Source organism: Pogona vitticeps, chromosome 5 (assembly GCF_051106095.1).
Source record: "Pogona vitticeps strain Pit_001003342236 chromosome 5, PviZW2.1, whole genome shotgun sequence".
Taxonomy (NCBI): Eukaryota; Metazoa; Chordata; class Lepidosauria; order Squamata; family Agamidae; genus Pogona; species Pogona vitticeps.
In genome coordinates, this window is record NC_135787.1 from 182,432,305 (window position 1) to 182,454,913 (window position 22,609).

A 22,609-nucleotide genomic window follows, 5' to 3' on the forward strand; every position below is an offset into this window, starting at 1 on the left:
AGAAGACCTGCAGTCGTAAGATCAAATCCATGCGACGGAGTGAGCTCCCGTCGCTTGCCCCAGCTCCTGCCAACCTAGCAGTTTGAAAGCATGTAAAAATGCAAGTAGATAAATATGTACCACCTCGGTGGAAAGGTAACAGCATGTCTAGTTGCACTGGCCACGTGACCACGGAAGATTGTCTTCGGACAAATGCTAGCTCTATGGGTTGGAAACGGAGATGAGCACCACCCCCTAGAGTTGGACACGACTGGACAAATTGTCAAGGGGAACTGTTACCTTTACCTTAGTTAACTGTCGGTCTGAATGGAATCAAAGGGGGTTGCATTCTAGCTTTCCCACTCAAAAACCAACCAACCAACCAAAGAGTTTACTATTTAAAAACAAACAAAACAACATGCCTAATCAATGCATTCCAAAGAGGCCTGGAAGAGCAACTATCACTCCAACCTGCTCATTTATTTTAGTTGATCCCAGAACAGCTTCTAGCTACTGTGTTGATTCCATGTATTGTGGCTTAATTTGTAAAAGAAAACAGAGAGAGAAGTCTTTCCTATAGCTGTTTGTGGGATGAACCTATTGAGTATCTGATGTGTCCAAATGTACACTGAGCTCAGAATGTGCAGAATTGCTGAAATACAAAGAGACACTGGCTACATTTAGACCTAAAACTAGACATTTTAGATCTGATAAACAAAGTACAGTACTGGCTTGGGAGAAGGGGAGTAAAAAGTTGAAGACACATATTGCTCCCCCAAACAAGTTTCTGATGCGGATCAAACCACCTTGCTTGCTAATCATTGGCCCAAAATCCTGTTGCTTAGTGTAGTGAATCTCACTAGAGTAGGCCCATTGAGTCAATGAGGATTTAGTGAGTCAATATATCTGTACATTTTATTCTAACTGTGCTGCCTATTCTAACTATCATTGACTTTAGCATAACATTGCAATTAGAATCAATAGAATTTATGAAGGAGTTGACTCACCAAATTCCCATTGATTTAATGGGTCTACTTTAGTATGATTTACTACAAAAAGCTACATGATTTTGGCCTTTTAAGATAAACTTGTGCACTTGTATCTAATATGCACAAACCTGTCAAATGTAGCCTTGAAACAGGATGTTACTACTTCTTAAAGTAGCACTTTTTTTCTGAAAGCAAGAATACACTTTTGGCAGCTCCTCAAGATTATTTATTGTTGTTTAACTGCCAAATAAATAGATAAAGTAAGTAACCTCTTTCTCCTTTTTGTCCGCTGGTGGGCAGTTGTGATCCACAACCGGACATCTAGGAACATCAACAGATAATTTGTGTCCGGTAGCACACACTTAACTCACATTCACATAAGCACACACAAAATTGTCAGGAAGTTGTTCAAAACAGTATGTATGTATGTATGTATGTATGTATGTATGTATGTATGTATGTATGTATGTATGTATGTATGTATGTATCTATCTATCTATCTATCTATCTATCTATCTATCTATCTATCTATCTATCTATCTATCTATCTATCTATCTATCTTTCTTTCTTTCTTTCTTTCTTTCTTTCTTTCTTTCTTTCTTTCTTTCTTTCTCATTAAAAAAGGACCCAGTGTATATAGGTAACAACGATGATTATAGAATACAGTACTGAAAGGATCATACCATCTTTAAAAAGGTAAACAAAAGGTAAACACTAAAACACATTCAAAGCAGTAAAGTACAACAATTCATTTAAAAAACCCCTATTCAGGTAGTCAGTCACTAAGGCAACACTTGCCTGAATAGAAAGGTCTTTGCCTGCTTGTGGGAGGACAGCAAAGATGGGGCCAGCCTAGCTTCTTGTGGGAGGGAGTTCCAAAGACTGGGAGCAGCGACTGAGAAGGCCCTCTCCCGTGTCCCCACCAAACGCACCTATGAAGGTGGCAGGATTGAGAGAAAGGCCTCTCCTGATAACACCCAGTGAAGGCTAAAAAGCAAACTTTTAAATAGATGTGCATATTTGCATGCAGGAAATAATCATTCAACTCTTTGTTAGCTCTGTTCCCTAAGATTTCTTCCTTAAACTGTCAGGACAGTGTTGGGGAGCAGTAGTGGTTCAGAAACCCTGTGCCTTCAGCAACTGTACATTAGGCAGAAGTTAGAGGTATAACCTTTCTCGTAATAGAGATGCTTTCTTTCTTACATTTATATTTTGCCTTTCCTCCAAAGAGCTGAAGGCAGAATACGTGTCTTTCCTTTTAACCCATTTTATTGTCAAAACAGCAACTTTGTGAGATAGGTCACCATGACAGAAAGTGACTTGGTCCGTAGCTTAGTGCCAATTAAAAACTGGGCCTCTCAAGCCCCAGTTCGACCCTCTCATCTGTACACCATGCAGGTTCTTTGCCAAAACAGTTTCTTCTGCCGAAATTCTGCATCCGTGGAAATATGGAAGGCATACATGATCTGTCCAAATCCTTCCTGTCCAGGAGTAGATCCAACACTGTTTGTTACTAGAGTCCATGGGCTTTTTGTCTTGGAATAACTGTGTGACTGTGGCATTATATAACATAAATAACCATGTGCAATCATGTCAAGTCAGATTTATGGTGGCCCTTTTTAGGGTTTTCCACTCAGAATTGGTTTACCGTTCCCTTCTTCTGGGGGGGTGTCCTGGGACTGTGCAGCCAGCCCAAGGCCAAACAGGCTGGCTGTTCTCCTAGGAAGCACTGTGGGGAATCAAACTCCCAACCTCTGGCTCTGCAGCCAGATAGATGAGCCACTGAGCTGTTCAGCCAGCGTAATCTTTAATGATTGTCCCGTTCCTCAATTTGTTCTCAGCAGCTTTGTGCCAATACAGAAAAACAATGCGTTGATCCGAGGTGTGAGCTGGAAGCTTCCGTGAGCATAATCTAACCTGTCCGTTGCTTCCTCGTGTGCCAAATCATGCAGGGATTTGCGAACTTCACATCTCTAACTTTGCCAGCCGCTTAGGTGATTTAGCTTTTCTAGGGTTACCAGCTGGCCAAACCACAGATTAGTGGCTTAGCCAAAATTTCATACCCCAGACAAACATAAGGTGAATTTCTGCTTTTCGTCATAATTCATAATAAATAATTATGTACTGTCAACTTGGTTGTGATTTATCATAACTTTTCCCCAGGATTTCAGAGGTATAAGAATAGATATATCAGTTCCTTTTTTTCTAGGGATACTCTGAGACTGTATAGCTTACCCAAGGCTACACAGGCTGGTTTTTCTCCTGGGAGACCGAGTGGGGAACCAGACTTCCCAATTGCAGGCTCCACAGTCAGGCATTCAACACACTGAGCCATCTAACCAGTGTTTTTGGTATGGTTTCCCTATTTTTTAAATAAATACAGTAGTTTTTAAAAATTGTAGAAATATGACATCTGGACAAGTAAAAGGTGTATTTTATTGTGTTCCTCCCTTCGAAAGGTGCTTCCTGGAAGAGGGGAACAGCACTTTTTTGTCTGGACACCAACCCCCTAGACCAGTGATGGTGAACCTTTTTGAGCCTGAGTGCCCAAACTGCAACACAACATCAACTTCTTTATTTCAAAGTGCCAACACTGCAATTAAAACCTGAATACTGAGGTTTTTGTTTAGAAAAAAACAACTGCTCCTGCACTGAAAGGGTTAAATGCTTGTGTTTTTTCCCTATGGGCAGTATTAACAAAGAAATACAGTACAGTGGTGCCCCACATAGCGACGATAATCCGTGCAGCAAAAATTGTCGCTATACGGATTCGTCGCTATGTGGATTTAAAAAGCCCATAGGAATGCATTGAAACCCCTTCAATGCGTTCCTATGGGCTTAAAACTTACCTTTTAAGCGAAAATCCTCCATACGGCGGCCATTTTGGGCACCCGGTAAGCGAGGAATCTGTCCCTGTTTTACCCGGTGGCCATTTTGGAACCGCCGATCAGCTGGGGAAAAAACATCGTTATGCGATAATCGGTAAGCGAAACAGCTTACCGATCATCGCAAAGCGATTTTCCCCCATAGAAAACATCGTTATGTGATCGCAAAAGTGATCGCAAAAACATCGTCGCTATGCGGATTCGTCGTTAAACGGGGCGCCCGTTATGCGAGGCACCACTGTACTTACAGGCCTCCAATCTCCTCATTGGGCTACACTAGTAATGGTCGCCATTGCACCCCTCCTCTGGACCACTGCACCAGCAGAGGGGAGTGCCAAAATCTTGGACGGGTAAGTATTTCTCGATGGTGACTTGGCTCATGTGCCCACAGAGAGGTCTCTGTGTGCCAGCTGTGGCACACGTGCCATTAGGTTCGCTATCACTGCCCTAGACAGTGGCTAAAACCGAGGAAAAGTTTTCCACATGCATCTCAAGTTCTAAATATTAAATCAGAAGAGGCTAGGCTAAATCTACGGAGAGAACAAACAACACACCTTGATGAATGGTTGAACGGTGAAGAGTATCTCCCACCAGGATAAGACTCTAGCTGGACCATCTGGAAGGCCTTTAATAGACTTCAAAACAAAATAGGAAGGTCAAAAAATAATCAAGTAAAATTGTACTTGGATACAAGACAATTTTTCTGTGACTGTGGAGAAATTCAATCCGTTCAGCACTTATGTGAACTCAATTTATGCTACACCACTTGTACAAAAGAAGATCTGGCAAATGGCTATGATAAATCTATTGAAGTAGCATGCTTCTGGAAAAAAACCCCTGTAATTTTAAATTGTGCAATGCTCTGATATGCATAAAGCAAGCAAGCACTTTTTTATGTTCTCTGAGGTACTTTTTAGGTTCATTGTTGAGAAGAGTTAGCTGGTTCCCTTCATAAGGGAAATTTTTTTCTCCACTGAGATCCATTTAATGTAAAGGTTTATTGAATTATTTATTATTACTGTTACATGATATCATTATTTACCTCTTCCTTCAAGAACTTGAGACGTGGGTTCAATAAAATGAATTTGTAGCTGGGAATTTGCAAACTAAATGCAAGGGCTTAATGACATTAAACTTTCATTTTTCTGCCACAGTAATGCAAGGCAGAAGAACCAAACCATAAGGAATGTATGGAGAAGCAATATAGCTAGGAGGAATGAGGATAACGGTCTTTGACTGGTAACCTACTGTAGATCCACACATTTTCCAATAGCTTAAATGCTATTTTGTACCCTTCAGCAATGTATTGACTGAATTTGGTCTGTTTTTCTGTTTTGTTTTTACTCTGTTTTAGGTATGTTTATGTCTTAAGCCCCATTTTTTTAGTAGAAAACAATAATAGAAATGTAATATTTTTATTTTATTTTATTTACCCCACTTTTCTCCTAAATGAGCTTGAGAGTTTATACAGCTTGAAACTGGTTGAGGTCCATGGGTTGAAGTTGGCTGATGTTGACTGACAGACTTGGGGGGACTTTGGTAGACAAAAACCGGTGGCATCTACCCACGGAAACGAGCAAATGTTGCAAGGTAGAAGCTGGCAAAGGTTGGAGGATGCAAGCCAGCGGAAGGTAGCCTCCTGAAGCCAGTTGGCGGAACTTGGTGGATATCAGCGGATGGAAGCCAAGGTACGTGTGTGAAAGACTGGTGGAGAGTGAATGGGAGTTGGTTGGTGTTTCCTGGGTGTGTATATGGCCAATTATTTGAGAGCTGGTGGAAGATGGCTTCAGAAGCAGAGTGGAAGAGGTGAACCAGATTCTTGGTGGAAATCAGTGAATGCTGGAAAGACATGGTAGTACAGTACAGAGGCTAGGGGATGTTGCTTGGGTTGAAGCTGATGGGGGGGGGAGTGGACAAGCACATTCCTTATCTGGGTTTTTTCTCTTTGTCTTGCAGAGGCAAAGTGTGTGATGTGCGGGATCACAATGTTGGAGAGATACCAAGCTGTCTCTGCAGGGGGCCAGGATAGGTGTTTGACCTCTTTTCAAAAACCAATAAAAGTGTTATCCAGAAATGCTTTTGAAGTGTTTTCTTGGTCTGTCATGGGCTGTCACAGGAACATCTTCCCCATCCTTTGAAATTTCTGGGGTGAAATGACATGGGGTGAGTTTTTGTGAGGTCATGGTGTCAGAACCTGTGATCTTGTAAGAGGCAGAAGTCTTTCTAACAATGGCAAAATAATGTCTGTGCATGCATGTGTGAGGGAATAAAACAGGCATTGTGGGTTTCCTGTACAAACAAAGGAAGCCAGTAGCCCTGGTGCCAATTCAGAGGGCAAGAGGTGTGTACCCAAGCACTATGGCCATGCTGTAAGGGTAAGCCAGCCTTGTTTCTCCTCTTCTACCATTGGCCCTCCTTGGAGATTCAGGGGAGCACAACCATTAAGGCCTCATGCCTATAACAGGGTAAAAACAAAAGAGAAAAGCAGACCAAATTCAGGCAGTACTGTACAACGATACAAAATAGCATTTAACCCATTGGAAAATGGGTGAATCTACAGCACCAGTTCAACATGCTTGTTCTCATTCCTCCTAGATATGTTATTGTGCCATAAATACCTTCAGCTTGTTCCTCTGCCTTGCGTAAGTCAGAAAAGTGAAAGTTTAATGCCAGGAAGCCTTTGCATCAAGCTTGCAAATTCCCAGTCACAAACTGAACGCAGTGAACCAGTTTTGCTGGATTAAAGACATTGCAATCATGCTTTTTTTGGAAAGCAGTCACCATAATTTTTTTTAAACCCCTGCTCTGACCACTCTTACCCAGAACCCCCACGAGCCATTTGGGCATCCAGGGTTTATCTCCCCCTCACGCTTGCCATGAGGCCCAGGCATGATTACCCCGCCCCTTCATGAAAATAAAGTTGTAGGATGTGGCGTCTTCCAAATAAATGTAGGTTTTTTTAAAAAAGGAAAACGAATGAGGCGAGGGTTGGTGATTTATATTTTTAACACTCATTAATACATTCATGTGCATTTTTGGGGGGGCGCACTGGGCCAAAACCGTTCTTCTGCTCTTACTGCATTCTAGTTACACACATATGACAATAAAAACAACAATAAAAACGAAAAACTAAAAGCGGACGCAACTGAAAGACCGGCCGATTCCTCTCTTATGGGAGCGTTCGTGGATCACAATCCACTTTCTCATTAAACGTTAGTGCTCCACGGCATTAAATCGGATTTCTCCCCCTTTTAACTGGCCTAACTTTACTTTTTACTTTTTGTTGCACATGCTTTTGGAGCCGAAAGGGCTTGTGAGACGCCTTCCTGAAGCGTAAACAACAAGAACAACACAAGGCCTGGAACGAGAGCGAGAGAGAGCGAGAGAGAAAAAGAGCGAGCCCCACAAAAGTGGAGCAAAGGCGAACGGCAGGCCGTTGGCAGGAAAAGAAGGGCGTGTGTTTAGAGGTGGGGTGGGAGCCTTGGCGGTGCCAACAGCCGAGTGGGAAGGTCTGGTTAAAAAGCCCCACGAGATAGCAAGGGTGGGTGTGTGGGTGGGTCGGTGTGGTTACAAGGCGGGTCGGGTTCAACCGATCTGGGCGGCCAGAGGGAAGCGGGTGCGTCAAAAATCGAGGCCACCGCCTCACAGGCAGAAGGAGCCGAAGGCGACCCACAGAAATCGCTTTGCTGTTTCCCGCCTCAGTCGTGAGTTGTGTTGTGTTGCGTTGCGCAGGAACAGCGTGGAAGGGGGTGGGAGTGTGGGTTTTTAGAGGGGGATTTTTCTCGGTGGCACAAAGGTGTCCCGCGCAAAACAAGTGGGCGCAAGCCGCTGACAAAAAGCCATTGCGCGCGCTGTTCGGGACTGAAGTTTTTTGGGGGTGTGTGTGTGCCTTTTTTTGCACCTTTTGACACGGGACCTCTAGAGTCCTCGTCGTAGGTAGGGTGTGCGTGTGTGTGTGTTTTTTTTCTAAACACAGAAACCGAAGTTGCGATTAATAATACAGGGATATTAATACAGTAATAAAAATGACGCAGACGATGGGTACATAGGTTCGTTTTGAAAAATGTGCAGGGCTTTGGGGACGTCGGAACAGAATCAGTCGCGTGTCTGCGCGCGAGATTTCAAGGCCCTGCTTCGTCGAAAGCAATGTGAACTGTTTTTTTAAAACGACGGTTTCGGATTACAAAGGAGGGCCATCTTCCTCTCGATGGAAGACGATCGCCGCAGTTTTTTTAAAATACATGTATTTATGTGTGTGTGTGTGTACACACACACGCGCACACACACACACACACTACTGGCAAAATAATTGCCAGTAAGCATTGAATTTTAATGTTAATACAGGCTTAATTTCTTAGGAGGTGCGTGAGATGAAACACTTTAGACTGCAAGTAAATGCATCCTTCCCTGCAAATACTATTCAGCCATGCCTGCATATAAAAGAAAATGCCAGGTGTGCCAGGAAGAAGGTGGTTTTCTGTGTACAGGAATATGTTTATAACGTTTTCCTATATGATCTACACCTCCAGGACAGACATGGGTTTTCTGCTTGTTAAGGACCCACTCTTGATACTTTCTGAACCCAGAAAGACCCTAGTTTTTAAACCATTAGCTTTTGAATTCACCTTCAAGGTCTTCTCATCAGAAGTTGCAAAAGTTATTTTTTTGGAATACAACTCCCAGGTTCCCTGTAGGAAATTGAATATGGCTGGGGTTTCTGGTTACTGTTATCCAAAAACAACTTTTTTCAAGTTTTGTTCCAAATGTATTCAGTCTCAGGACCATACAGATGGGGGAAGAAAAGAAGGTGGTGATCAAGATAATTTCTCGCCCTCCCCACCCTTGTGGTGTAGTTATTTCTCTGATCCTGTTTAGCAGTGAGAGTCATAATCAATTACTAAATGTTTTTCTTGGCTTTCAAGAGAAAATGAATGGAAACCAGTCCCCAAGTGTTTTACCAAGTTTGTTTTTCTGTTATGTAAGAAAGTAAAATCCAGACTCCTTTAATTAATTAATTAATTAATTAATTAGATTTATACCCCACCCATCTAGACCAAAGGTCTGCTCTGTAAATGGGTAAAATATTATTACCCATTGATACTATAGATGTAAAACTTACGTGGCTTCTTGATTGAAATGACCGCAGATCTGATAGTTTTATATTTACAGTATTTGAATCTATCCTAGTTGCTTGTGATTGATTCATTATTAAAATATAATTTGGGTTTCCTTACAGGAGTGAATGATTGACATACTAAGTGCCAAAGATTCATTAACTTCCTTTTAAATCAATTAGTTTGAACAGCAAATGCAGTTAACCTTTTTTTGAAAAAAAAATGCATTTGCAGGAGAGGGGAGGGGGGAAAGACAGCTCTCCAGTTTGACGTGGGTAAGATTTGAGTGAATTGCATTTATTTTTATAAGCACACTTCAATCAAGCCTGACTAAATGTAAATTGTTTGGCCTATCCTCCCTCATGCCTCTTTCCTTCTGGAGCAGCACTCCCCTGCCATTGGGTGAGGAAACGGACAAATTAAAATTTTTGCTAATTTGGAAGTCTGGTGTTGTGACCTTTAGCAAAGAAAATGTACAATGGCACATAAGAATAGAGGATAGTAGAAAAGTAACTTCAGAGTTGTTTAGAGACAGCCAGTATCATATCTGACTAACAACATGCTGGCTTATGGCCCAGAAGTAACTGAGGAGGAAATTCCACAGTGCTGCTGGTCTCAGTTGTAAAATACTGGCTGAGATCCAGTTGTGACTTGCAACTAGAGTAGACCCATTGAATCAGTGGGGATTTGGTAAGTCGCCTCCTTTCTAAGTTTCACAGATTCAATGGGTCTACTCTGATGGTGACTTAACTGCTGGATTTTAGCCACTAATAAATAACTAATAATTTGTTGCTCTTTATTAACAATTGAGGGGGAACTCCTGCTAAGCCAAGAAGCAAATTAGGGAACCTTCAATGAGCCACTTTCTCCTTTAATAAAATTAGAAGTACTTCTCCAGAAAACAGGAGGTACATGAACCCGGGCGGATCAAAATCAAAATGTTAATGCTTACATATAAAGCCCTAAACGGTTTAGGACCTCGATACTTGGCGGAACGCTTACTCCCAACTAGTTCTACCCATGTCACCCGCGCGAGTCAGGAGGTGAGGCTGAGGAGCCTCACGCTGAGGGAGGCCCGGAAGGAAAGAACTAGATATCGGGCCTTCTCGGCGGTGGCTCCTCGCCTCTGGAATAACCTACCTCCGAAGATTCGTGTTGCACCCTCGCTGGGTACTTTTAAGAACCAACTAAAAATGTGGATGTATAGGCAGGCCTTTCCTTCCAGTTAATTTCTGTCCTCTTTCCTTTTTTATTCTTTTTCTCTTTATTTGATTTATTTTGTATTTTTCCCATCTTGCAAAATCATTTAATTAATTAATTGTTATAAATTTTTCTTGAACTTGTTATCCTTTATGTTGTAAGCCACCTAGAGTGGTCGAAATGACTAGATAGGCGGGGTATAAATAAATAAATAAATAAATAAATAAATAAATAAATAAATAAAATCAGTGATTTCCCCCCCAAATCAAATGGATTTAAATAAAAATGTATTTTAAAATTTAAATTATCCCCCCCCAAATCGATTTAAATCAAATCTATCTTGACATGAACACATGGAAAGGAGGAGAGGCATCATGGATCCTGCCATGAGCTCATTGGCCAAGCGAGGCAGGATATTAAGACAGTTTGTAAATAAGAGTGCAAACTATACATGCCTCACAGTGAGTAAAAACCAGGAGGGGAGGGCAGCTTTAGTTTTTCCAGTCCTGGCTTAAGATGCCCTTTGACCAGCTGAGATAGTCCATGGCCAATTGCAGTTGCTTCCAGGTGTTACTCCTGTGTAAGCAGAGACAGGGCAAAGAACTTGTGAAAATGCAACTTTGGTTAGCATGGATCAGAATGCAGAAGCGCCAGGTCAGAGTGCCTTTATTTTTCACTGGTGTGTAGTCTCCATCCTCAAGTTTTATTTATTGCCCCCATTCTTTACTATCTCAAGAGCATAGACCTTTGATCTGTCAGGTCACTTGCTCCCTAGTATTATCCAGGGAAGTACGTATGGTTGCTTGAAATAGCATGTTTGTAAAAGCCTAGCCAACAAAGACTTGCCTGCCAACCCAGGGGTTTAGTTCTTTCAAAGTTCTGTCTCTTTATTTCCCCCCACACCCATTTTGAAATGTAGTGAAACCTGTTTATTTGGTCTGAGGGACAAATCTCGGCTCAGTTCTATATCAGTTACACAATCTTCCCTCCTGTCCTTTGTTTGCTGATCCTCTTGATTTGAAAGCCTCCCATTCAAAATGGAGTGAGGAAAGGAGGTGTAGGAGAGTCTTAAGGGTGGAAATACATTGACATAAATTGTAGAAAATTCTATGGGATTGGGGTGGCCTGACTTGCATTTTTTTCATTGACCCTCCACCCCATTCATGTTTTTTCCCCCTCTGCAGCTGGGGCTTTTACTTTTTTCACAGCAGATCCATTTGCTTGGTTTTAGCCAATGTGATTCCTAGAGCTCATGTGGAAAAGTGTCATTCTACTCAGACTGCACTATCTGCTGATCCCTTCTGGGTAGAATAATGCAATTTCATTTCTTTTTAAAATCTGAGCACCCACATTGGTGCATTAGGACATCTAGACAGCTCGCCCCAAAAAAGAAAAGAAAAGAGAGAAATTGCCGCTCAACCTTTGATTAAGGTTGTTCTTCTATAGCTATGCTTCATGTAGATCAGGAGGGCTGCAGGAGAGCTACAGTTAAGCTGCAAACAAGGCTGTTTAGTCAATTTCCTCCTCTCTCCCTGTTTGGCCATTTAACTTGAATTTACCAAGGGGAACCTGAATTCTCAGGTGTGACTTCACAGCAAGTAAATTTGCATATATATATTTTAGTGTGTAGTCACACCCTAAACTGAATAACCTATCTACTTTAGCCTCTACTTAAACATCATTAGCTTGGTCCCCATAAGTGATCAGAAATTCAGTATAGGCAAGTGAAGAGGCTGGTAGGAATTCAGTTCTCCATAACTCTCTCTAGCAGACCAGTGTGAATTTTTGCAGGTGAGTAATTTTTGTGGACACATTTTGAAATACAATTTTTTGCTTATTTATAAAAACTATGTTTTGGTCACCATTCAGGTCAGAATTGATATATAGTAAAACAAACAATACCGAAAACACACACCACAATTTAACAGTATTCCAGGACCCAATCTCAGTAGCATCCTTTGTTGTAGGTTCACCCAAGAGTTACATTGCATACCTTGAGAACCAGCTTTGCTGTGAGTCTCCCATCACAGTTTTGATGGGGTTAGTGGTCAGAGGCAGGTACTTTTTAGGTTATTTGGGATGGGCTTGCTGCAGAGGCCTGCCTAGCTTGTTTTTTTACATAGTCAGCAGAAAAGTTCAATTTCCTCAGGTTTTTGCAGATTGTTCGTAAACCATCTTTTTGGTCATTCAACCTTTTTATTATCGTATTCTATTGTTTGTTTGTTCTGTAAGTATTTAGTAGAATTATATGACACACATTTTAATATAGCATTGTACAAAATGATGGGGGCGATAAACAATGGCAGTGACACACCATAGTGTGTGTGTCTGAGTGTGTTTGCTTATCATGTGCTAGAAGGGCTGACATAATATTGCGGAAATGTAATAAGATTCTTCCTCAAAACTTCTGTCTTAGGTCCCTCAAAGGATCCTGGCCAAAATGTTGGATCTCACAGAGTTAGTTGATGTGGAAGTGACGCTGGCATATATCAAATATGCAATCTTTGTCATTGTAAAAATGATGCTGATGAGTGCTATGACAGGATTCTTCAGAATGAAGAAAAAGGTGAGTTGGTTATTGTGGATTTTTCGGGCTCTTTGGCCGTGTTCTGAAGGTTGTTCTTCCTAACATTTTGCCAGTCTCTGTGGCAAGCATCTTCAGAGGACAGCACTTAACAAAATGAGTCTTAACAAAATGCTTTTTTTGGAAATGGAAGGCTCAGTCGAGATTTCAGGGGACATACAGTACCAGAACCCTAATCATTGCATTGCTATTCAGATTATGGCTGGCCTCAATGAGTTCGGAAAGAGAAGGGGCTAGTTGCCCCCCCCCCCCCGGTTATTATCTTCACTCAGAGAGCAATGATTTGGAAAAGAGAGCTTTCCTCTATACCAGTGTTTCCCAACCTTTTTTTTGAGTCGCGACCCCATTTTATAATAACCAAGTAACCTGCAACTCCCATCGCATTTGTATTAAAAAAAACTTTTTTAATGAGGTAAAGAAAATGCATTAAAAAGAGAAGGCTGATGTCAGTCCTTCAAAGGTGAATGTGGAGGAGCAGAGAGAAACAAGTGAGAGGAGTTCTTGCAAAGGGGGTAGGAGTGATATGCATGAATATAAAAATAAAAATAATTGCAACTAAAACTAACCACAGTTAGCCCCTCCTCCCCAAAAGGGGAGAAAGAAAAGGGGTCACAACCCCCCCCCCCGATAGGGAAACCCATGCTCTATACACAGAAACTCTCCATAGGATTAGGAACCCTTAAAAACAAATGAACAGGTTCCTGATCATCATAACGATAACCATGTCAAGTAGATTCTGGCTTTTGGAACCTTTCCCTAGAATTTTCTAGATATAGAGTACTTGGATGTGGTTTATCGTTCCCTTCTTCTGAGAATGTTCTGGAATTGTGCAGCTCATCAACTCCCCCTATCCGGCTTCACAGCCAGGCACCCAACTCACTGAGCTGTCCAGCCAGCTGTTTTCAGATCTTGCAAGGGAGGTTACTTGCACAGAGCGCTATTGCTCTCCAGGTAAAGCACATCCCCTTTACCAGCATGCTTCCTTTCCTCACATGTTCCAAATAATGCCTCAGTAGGGCTTGTGACAAAAGGGGAAGCGAGTCTATAAAACAATTGTGTCTGGAGAGGAATGAGGCCCTATGCATATTCCCTGAGGTGGTGCATCAGTGAACATTTGTGGAAACCTGTCCAGATTGTCCTAGTGTTAGTGAATAATACTGGCCATTTTTTGCTTCTTCCTGCTGTGCCAGCACAAGTTATGGCCCCTTATTTAGGCACAAGCTTCAGTGAAAACAAAGGGGACTTGGGTCTGAATAGACATGTGATGTGCTCCAGTGTTCAGCCCCTTCACGCTTGTTATTGCTTATCTTCGTATCAAGGTGGTTTGCAAGAGCGAAGCAATGCAGTAACAACAGCAATAAAACAGACAAGGCGGTGTCCAGAGTTTGGTAATATGTGTTCAGTTTATTGTACATATTTTGTTCAGCCATAGTGGTATTTCATAGTCTTTCCTGTGAAATACTCAGGGATGCGTTTGTGACCCGTTGTCAGAACGTTTTGTTGGCATAAACATAGAGAGCTGCCCAGCCGGTTATCTATGAATGATGCATTCTTTGGCATTTCCCATTTTAAACTAGCTTACACTGTACTGTACGATTATTAATTCACATCCATGCCTGGCTGGCCCCGACACTCCTTAGGGGGAGGCACCTGGTTGGCTGTTCTGGAAAACAGCGGGCTGTGCTCTAACTTTGTCTTTGGTTTCTTTTCATTACACTGGAGAGCTGCCATTCCCAACCTACTGCCCTGTCTTGCATCCACAGATGTTTCGAACTACGGCAGCCATTTAGTTCCTCAGCCAGCATGGCCAATGACGATGGGAGTTGTAGTCTAAAACCATAAAGGACCCTGTATTAGAGAGGTAGCTTCACAGGGGACATGGTTGCTCAGGTAGCTTTGCAGGAGCCTTGAGTGGCGCTCAGAATAGGAAAAATGTGGCTCAGTGTTTATTGTACGGCTGTTATGATATTGTAGTCTTCTCCAAACTCAGAAGATTGTGCCAGAACTGTGCTGTTGAAGAATGCTTGGTCAGTGGTGGAAGATTTAACCCAGCCCATGATCCATCCTCTCCATTATCACAGCTTTCCCTTCCTGTATTCAGGCCTTTGTCAGGTCAGATGTCCTGTACCTTCCATTAGATGACATCTTCCTTCGGTTTCACCCAGGTCTCTTGAAATCTCACAGTGCTTTGTGAGAGAAATCTTGCAGTACAGTTCTGTATTTGTCTGTTCAGAACTAACAACCTTTGAGTTCTGTGACACTTTTCCCTCAGGTGATCAGGTAGGAGTGTAGGCTTAGTCGACTAATTTGTGTTAGTTTTCCTTGATTAATCCATCAACTGCATCAACGTAAATTTGCCTTTGAGAAAAGAAATAGCGGTGCATGTTGAAAAGCACAGTTTTCTTTTTAAATGATGTATACATACGTCATGAAATACCACCCTAGAAATACCATACCTTTTTATTTTTTGCAATTACGTCTTAAAGGTAGGCGGGGAGGGGGCAGATGCAGCTCACCTGGTAGTCGATTCCAAAAGATAGGTGCCACAGCTGAGAAGCCCCGGCTTCTCATTGATGTTTTCCTTCAGTGTGGCCACCCAGAGGAGCATTAGTTGGATCTGGTGGTGCAGGTAGATGCTCTTGAGGAAAGGTGGTCTGCCAAGTAACAGGATTCTAAATTGGAGGGCTTTGTAGGTGAACACCAAAACCTTGAAGTTGACTCAATGTAGGCAAACCAGAATTGGAATGATGTGATAAAATTTACTCACACCCGCCGCAGGCCTGGCAGCTGCATTCTGCTATGGACGCTAGGTCAACCTCAAGGGAAGCCCCATGTAGAGAATGTTACAGTAGTTGATCTTGGAGATCACTAGCATGTGCACCAACATCCTAAGGGATCCCTTGTCTAGGTAGGGGTAGTAGGCATCCTTCAGTCTCAAGAGACTATGGTAACACGCTTTGAATAGCAGTCTTGGAACAGTGTCTAGTGTGACTGAGAAGGCCGATTCGAGAGTGACAGTCCCACACTGAAGACAAATACAATCTGTCCCCTGTCCAGCTCCCTGATTTTGCTGCTTCTGGGACTGCCTCTGCCTGCTGGACAAGGGTCTCTTCAAATTGGGAGAGTCCATGATGCACCACCTGCCTCTAGGCTGAACACTCAGATGTCAAGGTTTCCCATCTGTTGAGGTCCATTCCTAAGGCCTTCAGATCCCGCTTGCATACATCCTTGTATTGCAGTTGTGGTCTCCCTCTGGGGTGATTTCCCTGCACTAATTCTCCATACAGGAGATCTTTTGGAATCCGACCATCAGCCATTCTCACGACATGTCCAAGCCAATGTAGACATCACTGTTTCAGTAATGTATACATGCTAAAAATTCCAGCTCATTCTAGGATGACTTTGTTTCGAACTATTTGGTAGGGGTGGAACTCTATTAATAGGTTACAGTTTGAAAAAGATCCAAGTTTGTATGTTGTAGTCGTGCATCAGCTGGACCTGGATCTGTCCATTAAGCCCACGTCCAAATTGCTTGTTTCTGTGGATTGGTATGCGCTTGTATCTCTGTAGTGGAAAGACAGTGAAGTGCAGTCCCGGGGCACCTGCCAGAGAAGTGGCTGGCCCTCTGGATGTTGAGGGAGGTAAAGGGGGACCTGGAGATTGCAAAGAAATTAAATGAGTTCTTTGCATCTGCCTTCTCGACAGAAGACCTTGGGCAGAGTCTGTTGCCCGAATGGCCCCTCCTGACTAATGAATTAAATCAGATACAGGTTAAAAGAGAGGATATTTTAGACCTAATTGATAAATTGAAGATCAATAAGTCATCAGGCCCAGATGCAATCCACCCAAGGGTTATTAACGAGCTGATAAATGAATTTGTGGGTCTCTTAACTAAAATATACAGCTTGTCCCTTAAAATGGCCACAGTGCCAGAGGACTGGAGGATAGCACACACCAGTCTTTAAAAGGGGAAGGAGGGGGGACCTAGGAAACTACAGGCTGATTAGTCTTAACGTCTGTTCCAGGGAAGATGTAGGAAAACATAATCCAAGTTAAATTTTAAAACATAGAAGAACAAGCCTTGCTGAGGGAAAAATCAGCATGGCTTCTGTAAGGGTAAGTCTTGCCTCACAAACTTTTTAGAATTATTTGAAAAGGTCAACAGGCACGTGGATGCAGGCAAACCAGTGGATATTGTCTATCGGGATTTCCAGAAGGCGTTTGATGTGGTCCCTCACCAAAGCATACCTTGTTTTGAACAGGCCTTTGCTAACCCTGAAGATGTGGCTTCGTTTGGGAAAGATGAAGCTGTAAAGAAATACCTCAGGACTGATCCAGATGTGGAGCGGGTGCGCAGGTAATCCAGAGGGTTCTTATGAAAATTATATTAGCTTCAGGGAAAATCCCACCATAACTCAAAATGACGAAGACAGCAGAGGTGGAAGAAGAACCTATACATAAATTGGAACCCAAGATTCCCACTTTATTTGTTTGTTTGTTTGTTTATTTATTAAGCTCACGCTCAGGGGGAAAATATATTCATGGTAGAAATGGTGGCTGGTTTTTTCACGATTCCCTGTGCTCTGAGTCACATTTATGTGCTAATGTAACGTTTTGTTCTGATGTGTCGAAGTAATGTTTTACACACGCACATGTATTTTGGGAAGTTACCGTGCTGTCTTGTTTGTACAAGAAAGCTTTGACTGGCATGAGTTACATTGGCATCATTTTCAGAGGGTTGTGAAGAAATCTCTGCATTGCTGGGATAATAGTCAAAATTGACCATCTTGGCATAGCGAGACAGCACCTCAAAGATTCTTCAATGTCCTCGGGAAAAGAAGGCTTGACTCCAGCCAGATTTTAGCTGGAGCTTATAACCTTAGAACTGCAGAGCTGGAAGAGGGACCCTACAGATCAGCAAATCCAGCCCATATCAAGGAGGTCCAGTGGGGGAATTGAACCTCTGGCATTGCAGCCAGAGAGCTAAACCACGGAGATATGCCTATGTCTTTTTCTTTGCTAGATTTTCTTCACACAAAAATATTTTCATAAATTCTTGTCTCTGTGCAAAACTAGTGTCTTCCGCTCTTCATTAATCATCATCATCCTAGAACTGCAGAGCTGGAAGGGACCCTATGGATCAGTGAGCTCAGCCCTTATTAAGGAGGCACAATGGAGGATTAAACTCTGATCCTCTGCTATTTAATGTACTGAGCTATCCAGCAGTTAAATTATTTAGCAGTTAAGCTAAATGTCTGCACATGTTGCAGCTACAGAAGAACAGGCTGATTGATCAGAAAGAACCAAACAACCCATCCAGTGCTATTATTTTTATTGCAAGGCATCAGTATTGTCTGGGCATTTTTTGTAATGAAGTGATGGTACTGCCAGATTATTTTATAGCTGCTGCCACATGCTCACAAAAATAAGCTGCCTCTTCTGAGACCAGCTGCAATAACATGAGTGATATAGGGAGTTGTAGTCTAAAGTATCTTTTTCCAAGCTCTGATGAAGACAAACCAAATCAGCACTGAAATTCCTAGCTTCCTGGACTGATTGCCTGGACAAGCTGCCTCTTTCCTTCCTGTAGAAAGAACATTGCAGAAAAAGAGATCCATCTTGTTTTTGCTCATGTAGTTTTTATTTTTTAAATAAAACTGCATACATGAGTTTCCAAGTAGGGCCTAATGGTGCTTCTGAATTTGATAGCTTCATAATAAATTATCTAGAAAATATAAACCACCAGGGGGTTTCTCTGCTTTTGAAGATTAATTAGTTCCGAAAGCAGCTGTTGTTATTATTAGTTGTAAAATTTCTGGGTCGCTTTCACTCAGACTTGGAAGTAATTTTTGGCTGATAGAGATGACTCCAAGCAGCAAAGGTCTTGCCATCATTGCTCAGAGATTTTGCAGTTGAAATTGGGATAGTTGAATATCCAGAGTTAGCTTGTCCTCTGCTGTCTTCAAAATGAAAACTGACCCACACTCGGAGAGCAATTTTCGTTGTTCTGAATACAAGAGATTTCCATAATGAATTTTTTTTCTGGCACATGGTGAACAAACTTTGCTGCCAGTGGAAATGTAACATGTCAGGGCATCATCTTGCTCCTTGACCACAGGTGGAACCTAATTGACAGTGGATTTTTTAAAACTAAAAACAAAGTGGGAGGGAAGTATTTAAATTAGAGTCTGTTTTTTTTTTTTCATTTGCAGTGTAAAGACTGCTGCATCGTGTCTTGGCTGAGCAACATTCTGGTACTTTAAAAAGTAACTTTTGCAAGCAGGGCCAAACCAGCAGTAGAAGCTAAAATATGCTGATGTTCCAGCAATGTCATTCAAGATTTAACAGTTGTAGGGTTTTATGGTTGTTGTGGGTTTTGTGTTATGGTTGTTGTGGGTTTTTCGGGCTCTTGTAGGGTGTGATCATAAAACCATATATATATTTTGGACAGCTTGTGATACTACCTGGTGCAGCCCTGATTTGTGTCCAAGCTGTGCCTTTTTGGTCCAACAGCAGGGCTACTACTTTTTGGGCCTGGGCTGGAGCGATTACCTGATGGATGGAAGGGTGGCTTTAAAGAGGATCGCTCCCATCAAAGTGACTTTTTCCAGTGTGATCAGACACACACCTTTCTTACTGTTTGATTACACCCATGAAGCCTGTGTTTCCCAAGGTCCAGCTGCAAGGCAAAACAAGACCATGGAAGTTGTAAAAAAAAGTCTGCTCTGACAATCCAAATGTTTCAAGAAATCCTTTCTTCAAAGGACAGGCCATCTTTAGCTTGTTAGCCAGACTCCTGTTGGTTGTTTATGCTCATAAATTGCCCATGTTTGTCTTCTTTGCTCTGTGCCAAGCCTTGTGATTAGCATTGGAGTACAAGCAGTGACTCGTTCATTATTGGCAATCTGCAGTTATTTATGCCAGTGCATGTATTCTGGTGTAAATAACCAACCGGATTCTGGCCAGAATTAGCCCCTAAATGATTTCAATATGAGGAAACTGCATTATTCTGTATTAGCAGTTTGTGGACGGGGTAGTTACGTAAGTGATCCACGTTTGGGAGGCTGCCTTATTTTGCCATGGCTAGTTCACACGGTGAATTTGTCTTTGCTTCTTTCCTCAGAATCCATCTCAATGACCTTGAGAACATCATTCCGTTTCTCTTCATCGGCTTCTTCTACTCCTTCACTGGTGTTGACCTCTCGACTGCCTTGCTGCATTACAGGATTTTCCTTGGTTCTAGGATCTTCCACACCATTGCCTACCTGGTTCCTCTTCCCCAGCCCTGCAGGGGTTTGGCATGGGGAGCTGGCTACTTGGTTACTTTTTCAATGGTGTACAGGCTTGTGATGGTTGGTCTCAGTCTGTCGTAAAAGAAGGGAAAAGAGAAATAATAATCGCTCATAACCAGCACTGATGTCAAGTGTCCAAGCTTCTTGCCTCTGCAGAACCTTCCCCCCTACTGATTATTTTGCTGTGGCACCCTTGCAAATCAGAGATCAGAAAAGTTACTTTGGGGCTACAAATCCTTATAAGCCCCACAAATTGCATACATGGAGGATTCTTGTAGTCCAGAAAAAAGTAATTTTTCCTAGGTCCTTTGCACATCTGCTGTACATTCCCAAATGCATGGTAGAGCATTCTGGAGCATGTTCTTGAGAGTGTACACAAGATGCCAAGAAGCATTTTGGACCCCATTATTGCCTGCTGAAACAAAGAATGTGACCTAGGTTACTCCCAGTGCTTTTCTGTAGCTACATGTTTACAGGGAAGGATGATGAATGGCAGGGGAACTATCTCCCAGGGGAATGCGCCCACCAGTGTATTGCTATTCTCATCAAAGGACTGTAGCTCAGTAGTAGAGCTCATGCCTTACATGTAAAAGATCCAGGGTTCCGTTCTTCACATACTCCATGAAAGAAAGAAAAGAGAATTGGGCAGCCAGTAAAGGAAACACCTTATATCTAGGACTGTAAATGAGAAATTTGTAGTTAAAGTTGATGAAAATGAACTGGAAGAGCCATTAGCTGGTCCAGGGCCAGATATTTTGTACATCAGAGAGTACCAGGTAATAAGAGGAAGCCTGGGTTTCTCCAGAACCAGGAGTTGGGGGAATGATTTTTCCCAGGCTTGCATGGAGATGCTGTGGATTGAACCTGGACCTTTGGCTTGCTAAAGATGTACTCTACCACTGAGCTATAGCCACCCTTCCTGAAATGGCCTTCCTCTACAGAATCCAACACTTAATCATTGCCTGTCCATGCTCTGTATAATTGCTACTTTAGCTCATTGTTCCTATGTATGTATGATTTCCAGTTTTAAACGTTAACCAGGATAGCAAGATGACACCTAAACACACCAAGTCATGGCAATATACTTTGGACAGCAAGATGTTAGGAACACAATAAGATGGAGTGGGGAACTTGTCTCTTCCCCCCCCCCACTTTGTAGACATGTCCTCCCATAAGCCCTAGCCAACATAGCTAGTTGCTTTGGGCCTTTTGGGAACATGGTGGATGGCTTCCAGAACAAAACCCAAGACTCGATGGATTTTTTTGTTTCACCTGTTGTGGCATTTCTGAGCTTTGTTCACATCACTGAATTTTACCAGCAGTTGCCAAGTTCTCTCTGTAGAGTAGGAGAAGAAAATGGCCCTGACCAGAAGCTGGAATAATAAACATTGAATGAGGAAGTTGTCCTACTGAAATCCCAGAGGTAGTCCCCAAGCAAGTAACAGTATGTTGGTTTCTTGGTACCAGTGATTTTCTGTTGCAGAGTCAGAGTAACTGTGGTATCTTGAGCAAATGAGAAACAAGAACACACTTGTATGAAAGAAACTGATAGAATAGATAGGTCCTGGGATAGTTGGACTGCAGATTGAGAAGTGGGGTAAATACTGAGTATGTATACACAGCATGCTCTTGATTCCACACCTGTCAACACGACTCTTAAAGTTCTGGAGAGGGGGGAGTGGGTTTTTGGACTGGAACCTCCGGAATTGCCCAGTTATTGTATCTGTGTTGGCTGGGGAATTTGAGGTGTGATTATAAATGGAAATGTTCCAAAGTTCTGTCTCCAGGAAAGGTCAAAACCTCTCCATATTGAGCATTTTGTGTCCAAGGCTGTTGAGCAGGTGGTATAAAACCCAGTGAATAGCAAGATGCTGGGATATATCAGCTTTCGCTTCCTGCAGATCTTGATGCGATCCTATAAAACCAACTATAAATTGGTGAAGAGAAACCCGCCCATCCCCAGTTGGCTGCTTTTGAGGCGTTTGCTACCTTCGGCATTCCTTGAATCCCATTCAACATTCCAAATGTTTTAAGATTAATTCAGTTTGGTTCTTGTTTCACTTGGTGGTACCTAGTTCTTGGTGTTTGAAATAGTTTTTTTTAAATTCTGTGACATATCGCCTCACCTCAAGATGACTGGAAAAACTTGTAGAAGCTTTTAAGACTTCTGAAGTACAACAACTCTATTGATGGTGTGTAGGCATGGTAATTTTCTACAGATGCTATTTTGGGATGTATCTTTTTGAAGCATAAATAATAAAGACAACAACCAAAAGAGGGGGGGAAAGTGTTTGAATTTTTGGGGGCTATTTCCCCCCTCGACTTTTCTAACTGCAGTCAGCAAATAGGATGTCACAAAGAATCAGAGATTTGAATCATGGAGCTCTTTGAAGAATATTTACCTTAATAATAAGATAGCTCAAGCAATGCCAAGCCTTGTTGAAAAGGAGACTTTGATGCAAATAGGTGTTTGTAAGCAAGTGCTAAAATAAATACAGGGAGCAATTGTGGGTTTTTTTTTAGCCTACTATATTCCTTTGGGGGGGGAGAGAATGTTTTAATGTA

General features: G+C 42.2%; 1 protein-coding gene across 4 annotated transcripts; it reads left to right on the forward strand.

Annotated features, from left to right (window-relative positions):
* The first annotated feature begins 6,997 nt into the window (after positions 1-6,997).
* On the forward strand, positions 6,998-22,319 carry MGST1 (microsomal glutathione S-transferase 1). Of its 4 annotated transcripts, none has more exons than XM_072999764.2 (4): positions 6,998-7,321; positions 12,585-12,734; positions 17,015-17,109; positions 19,876-22,319. In XM_072999764.2, the coding sequence occupies exons 2-4, from the start codon at positions 12,609-12,611 to the stop codon at positions 20,123-20,125; spliced, it is 471 nt and encodes a 156-aa protein (XP_072855865.2). In that variant the 5' UTR covers positions 6,998-7,321; positions 12,585-12,608; the 3' UTR covers positions 20,126-22,319. The 4 variants fall into 4 exon arrangements, with proteins under 4 accessions (XP_072855865.2, XP_020664215.3, XP_078232524.1 ...); XM_020808556.3 differs by having other exon boundaries at positions 7,290-7,558; XM_078376398.1 differs by having other exon boundaries at positions 7,303-7,395.
* Positions 22,320-22,609: the final 290 nt, after the last annotated feature.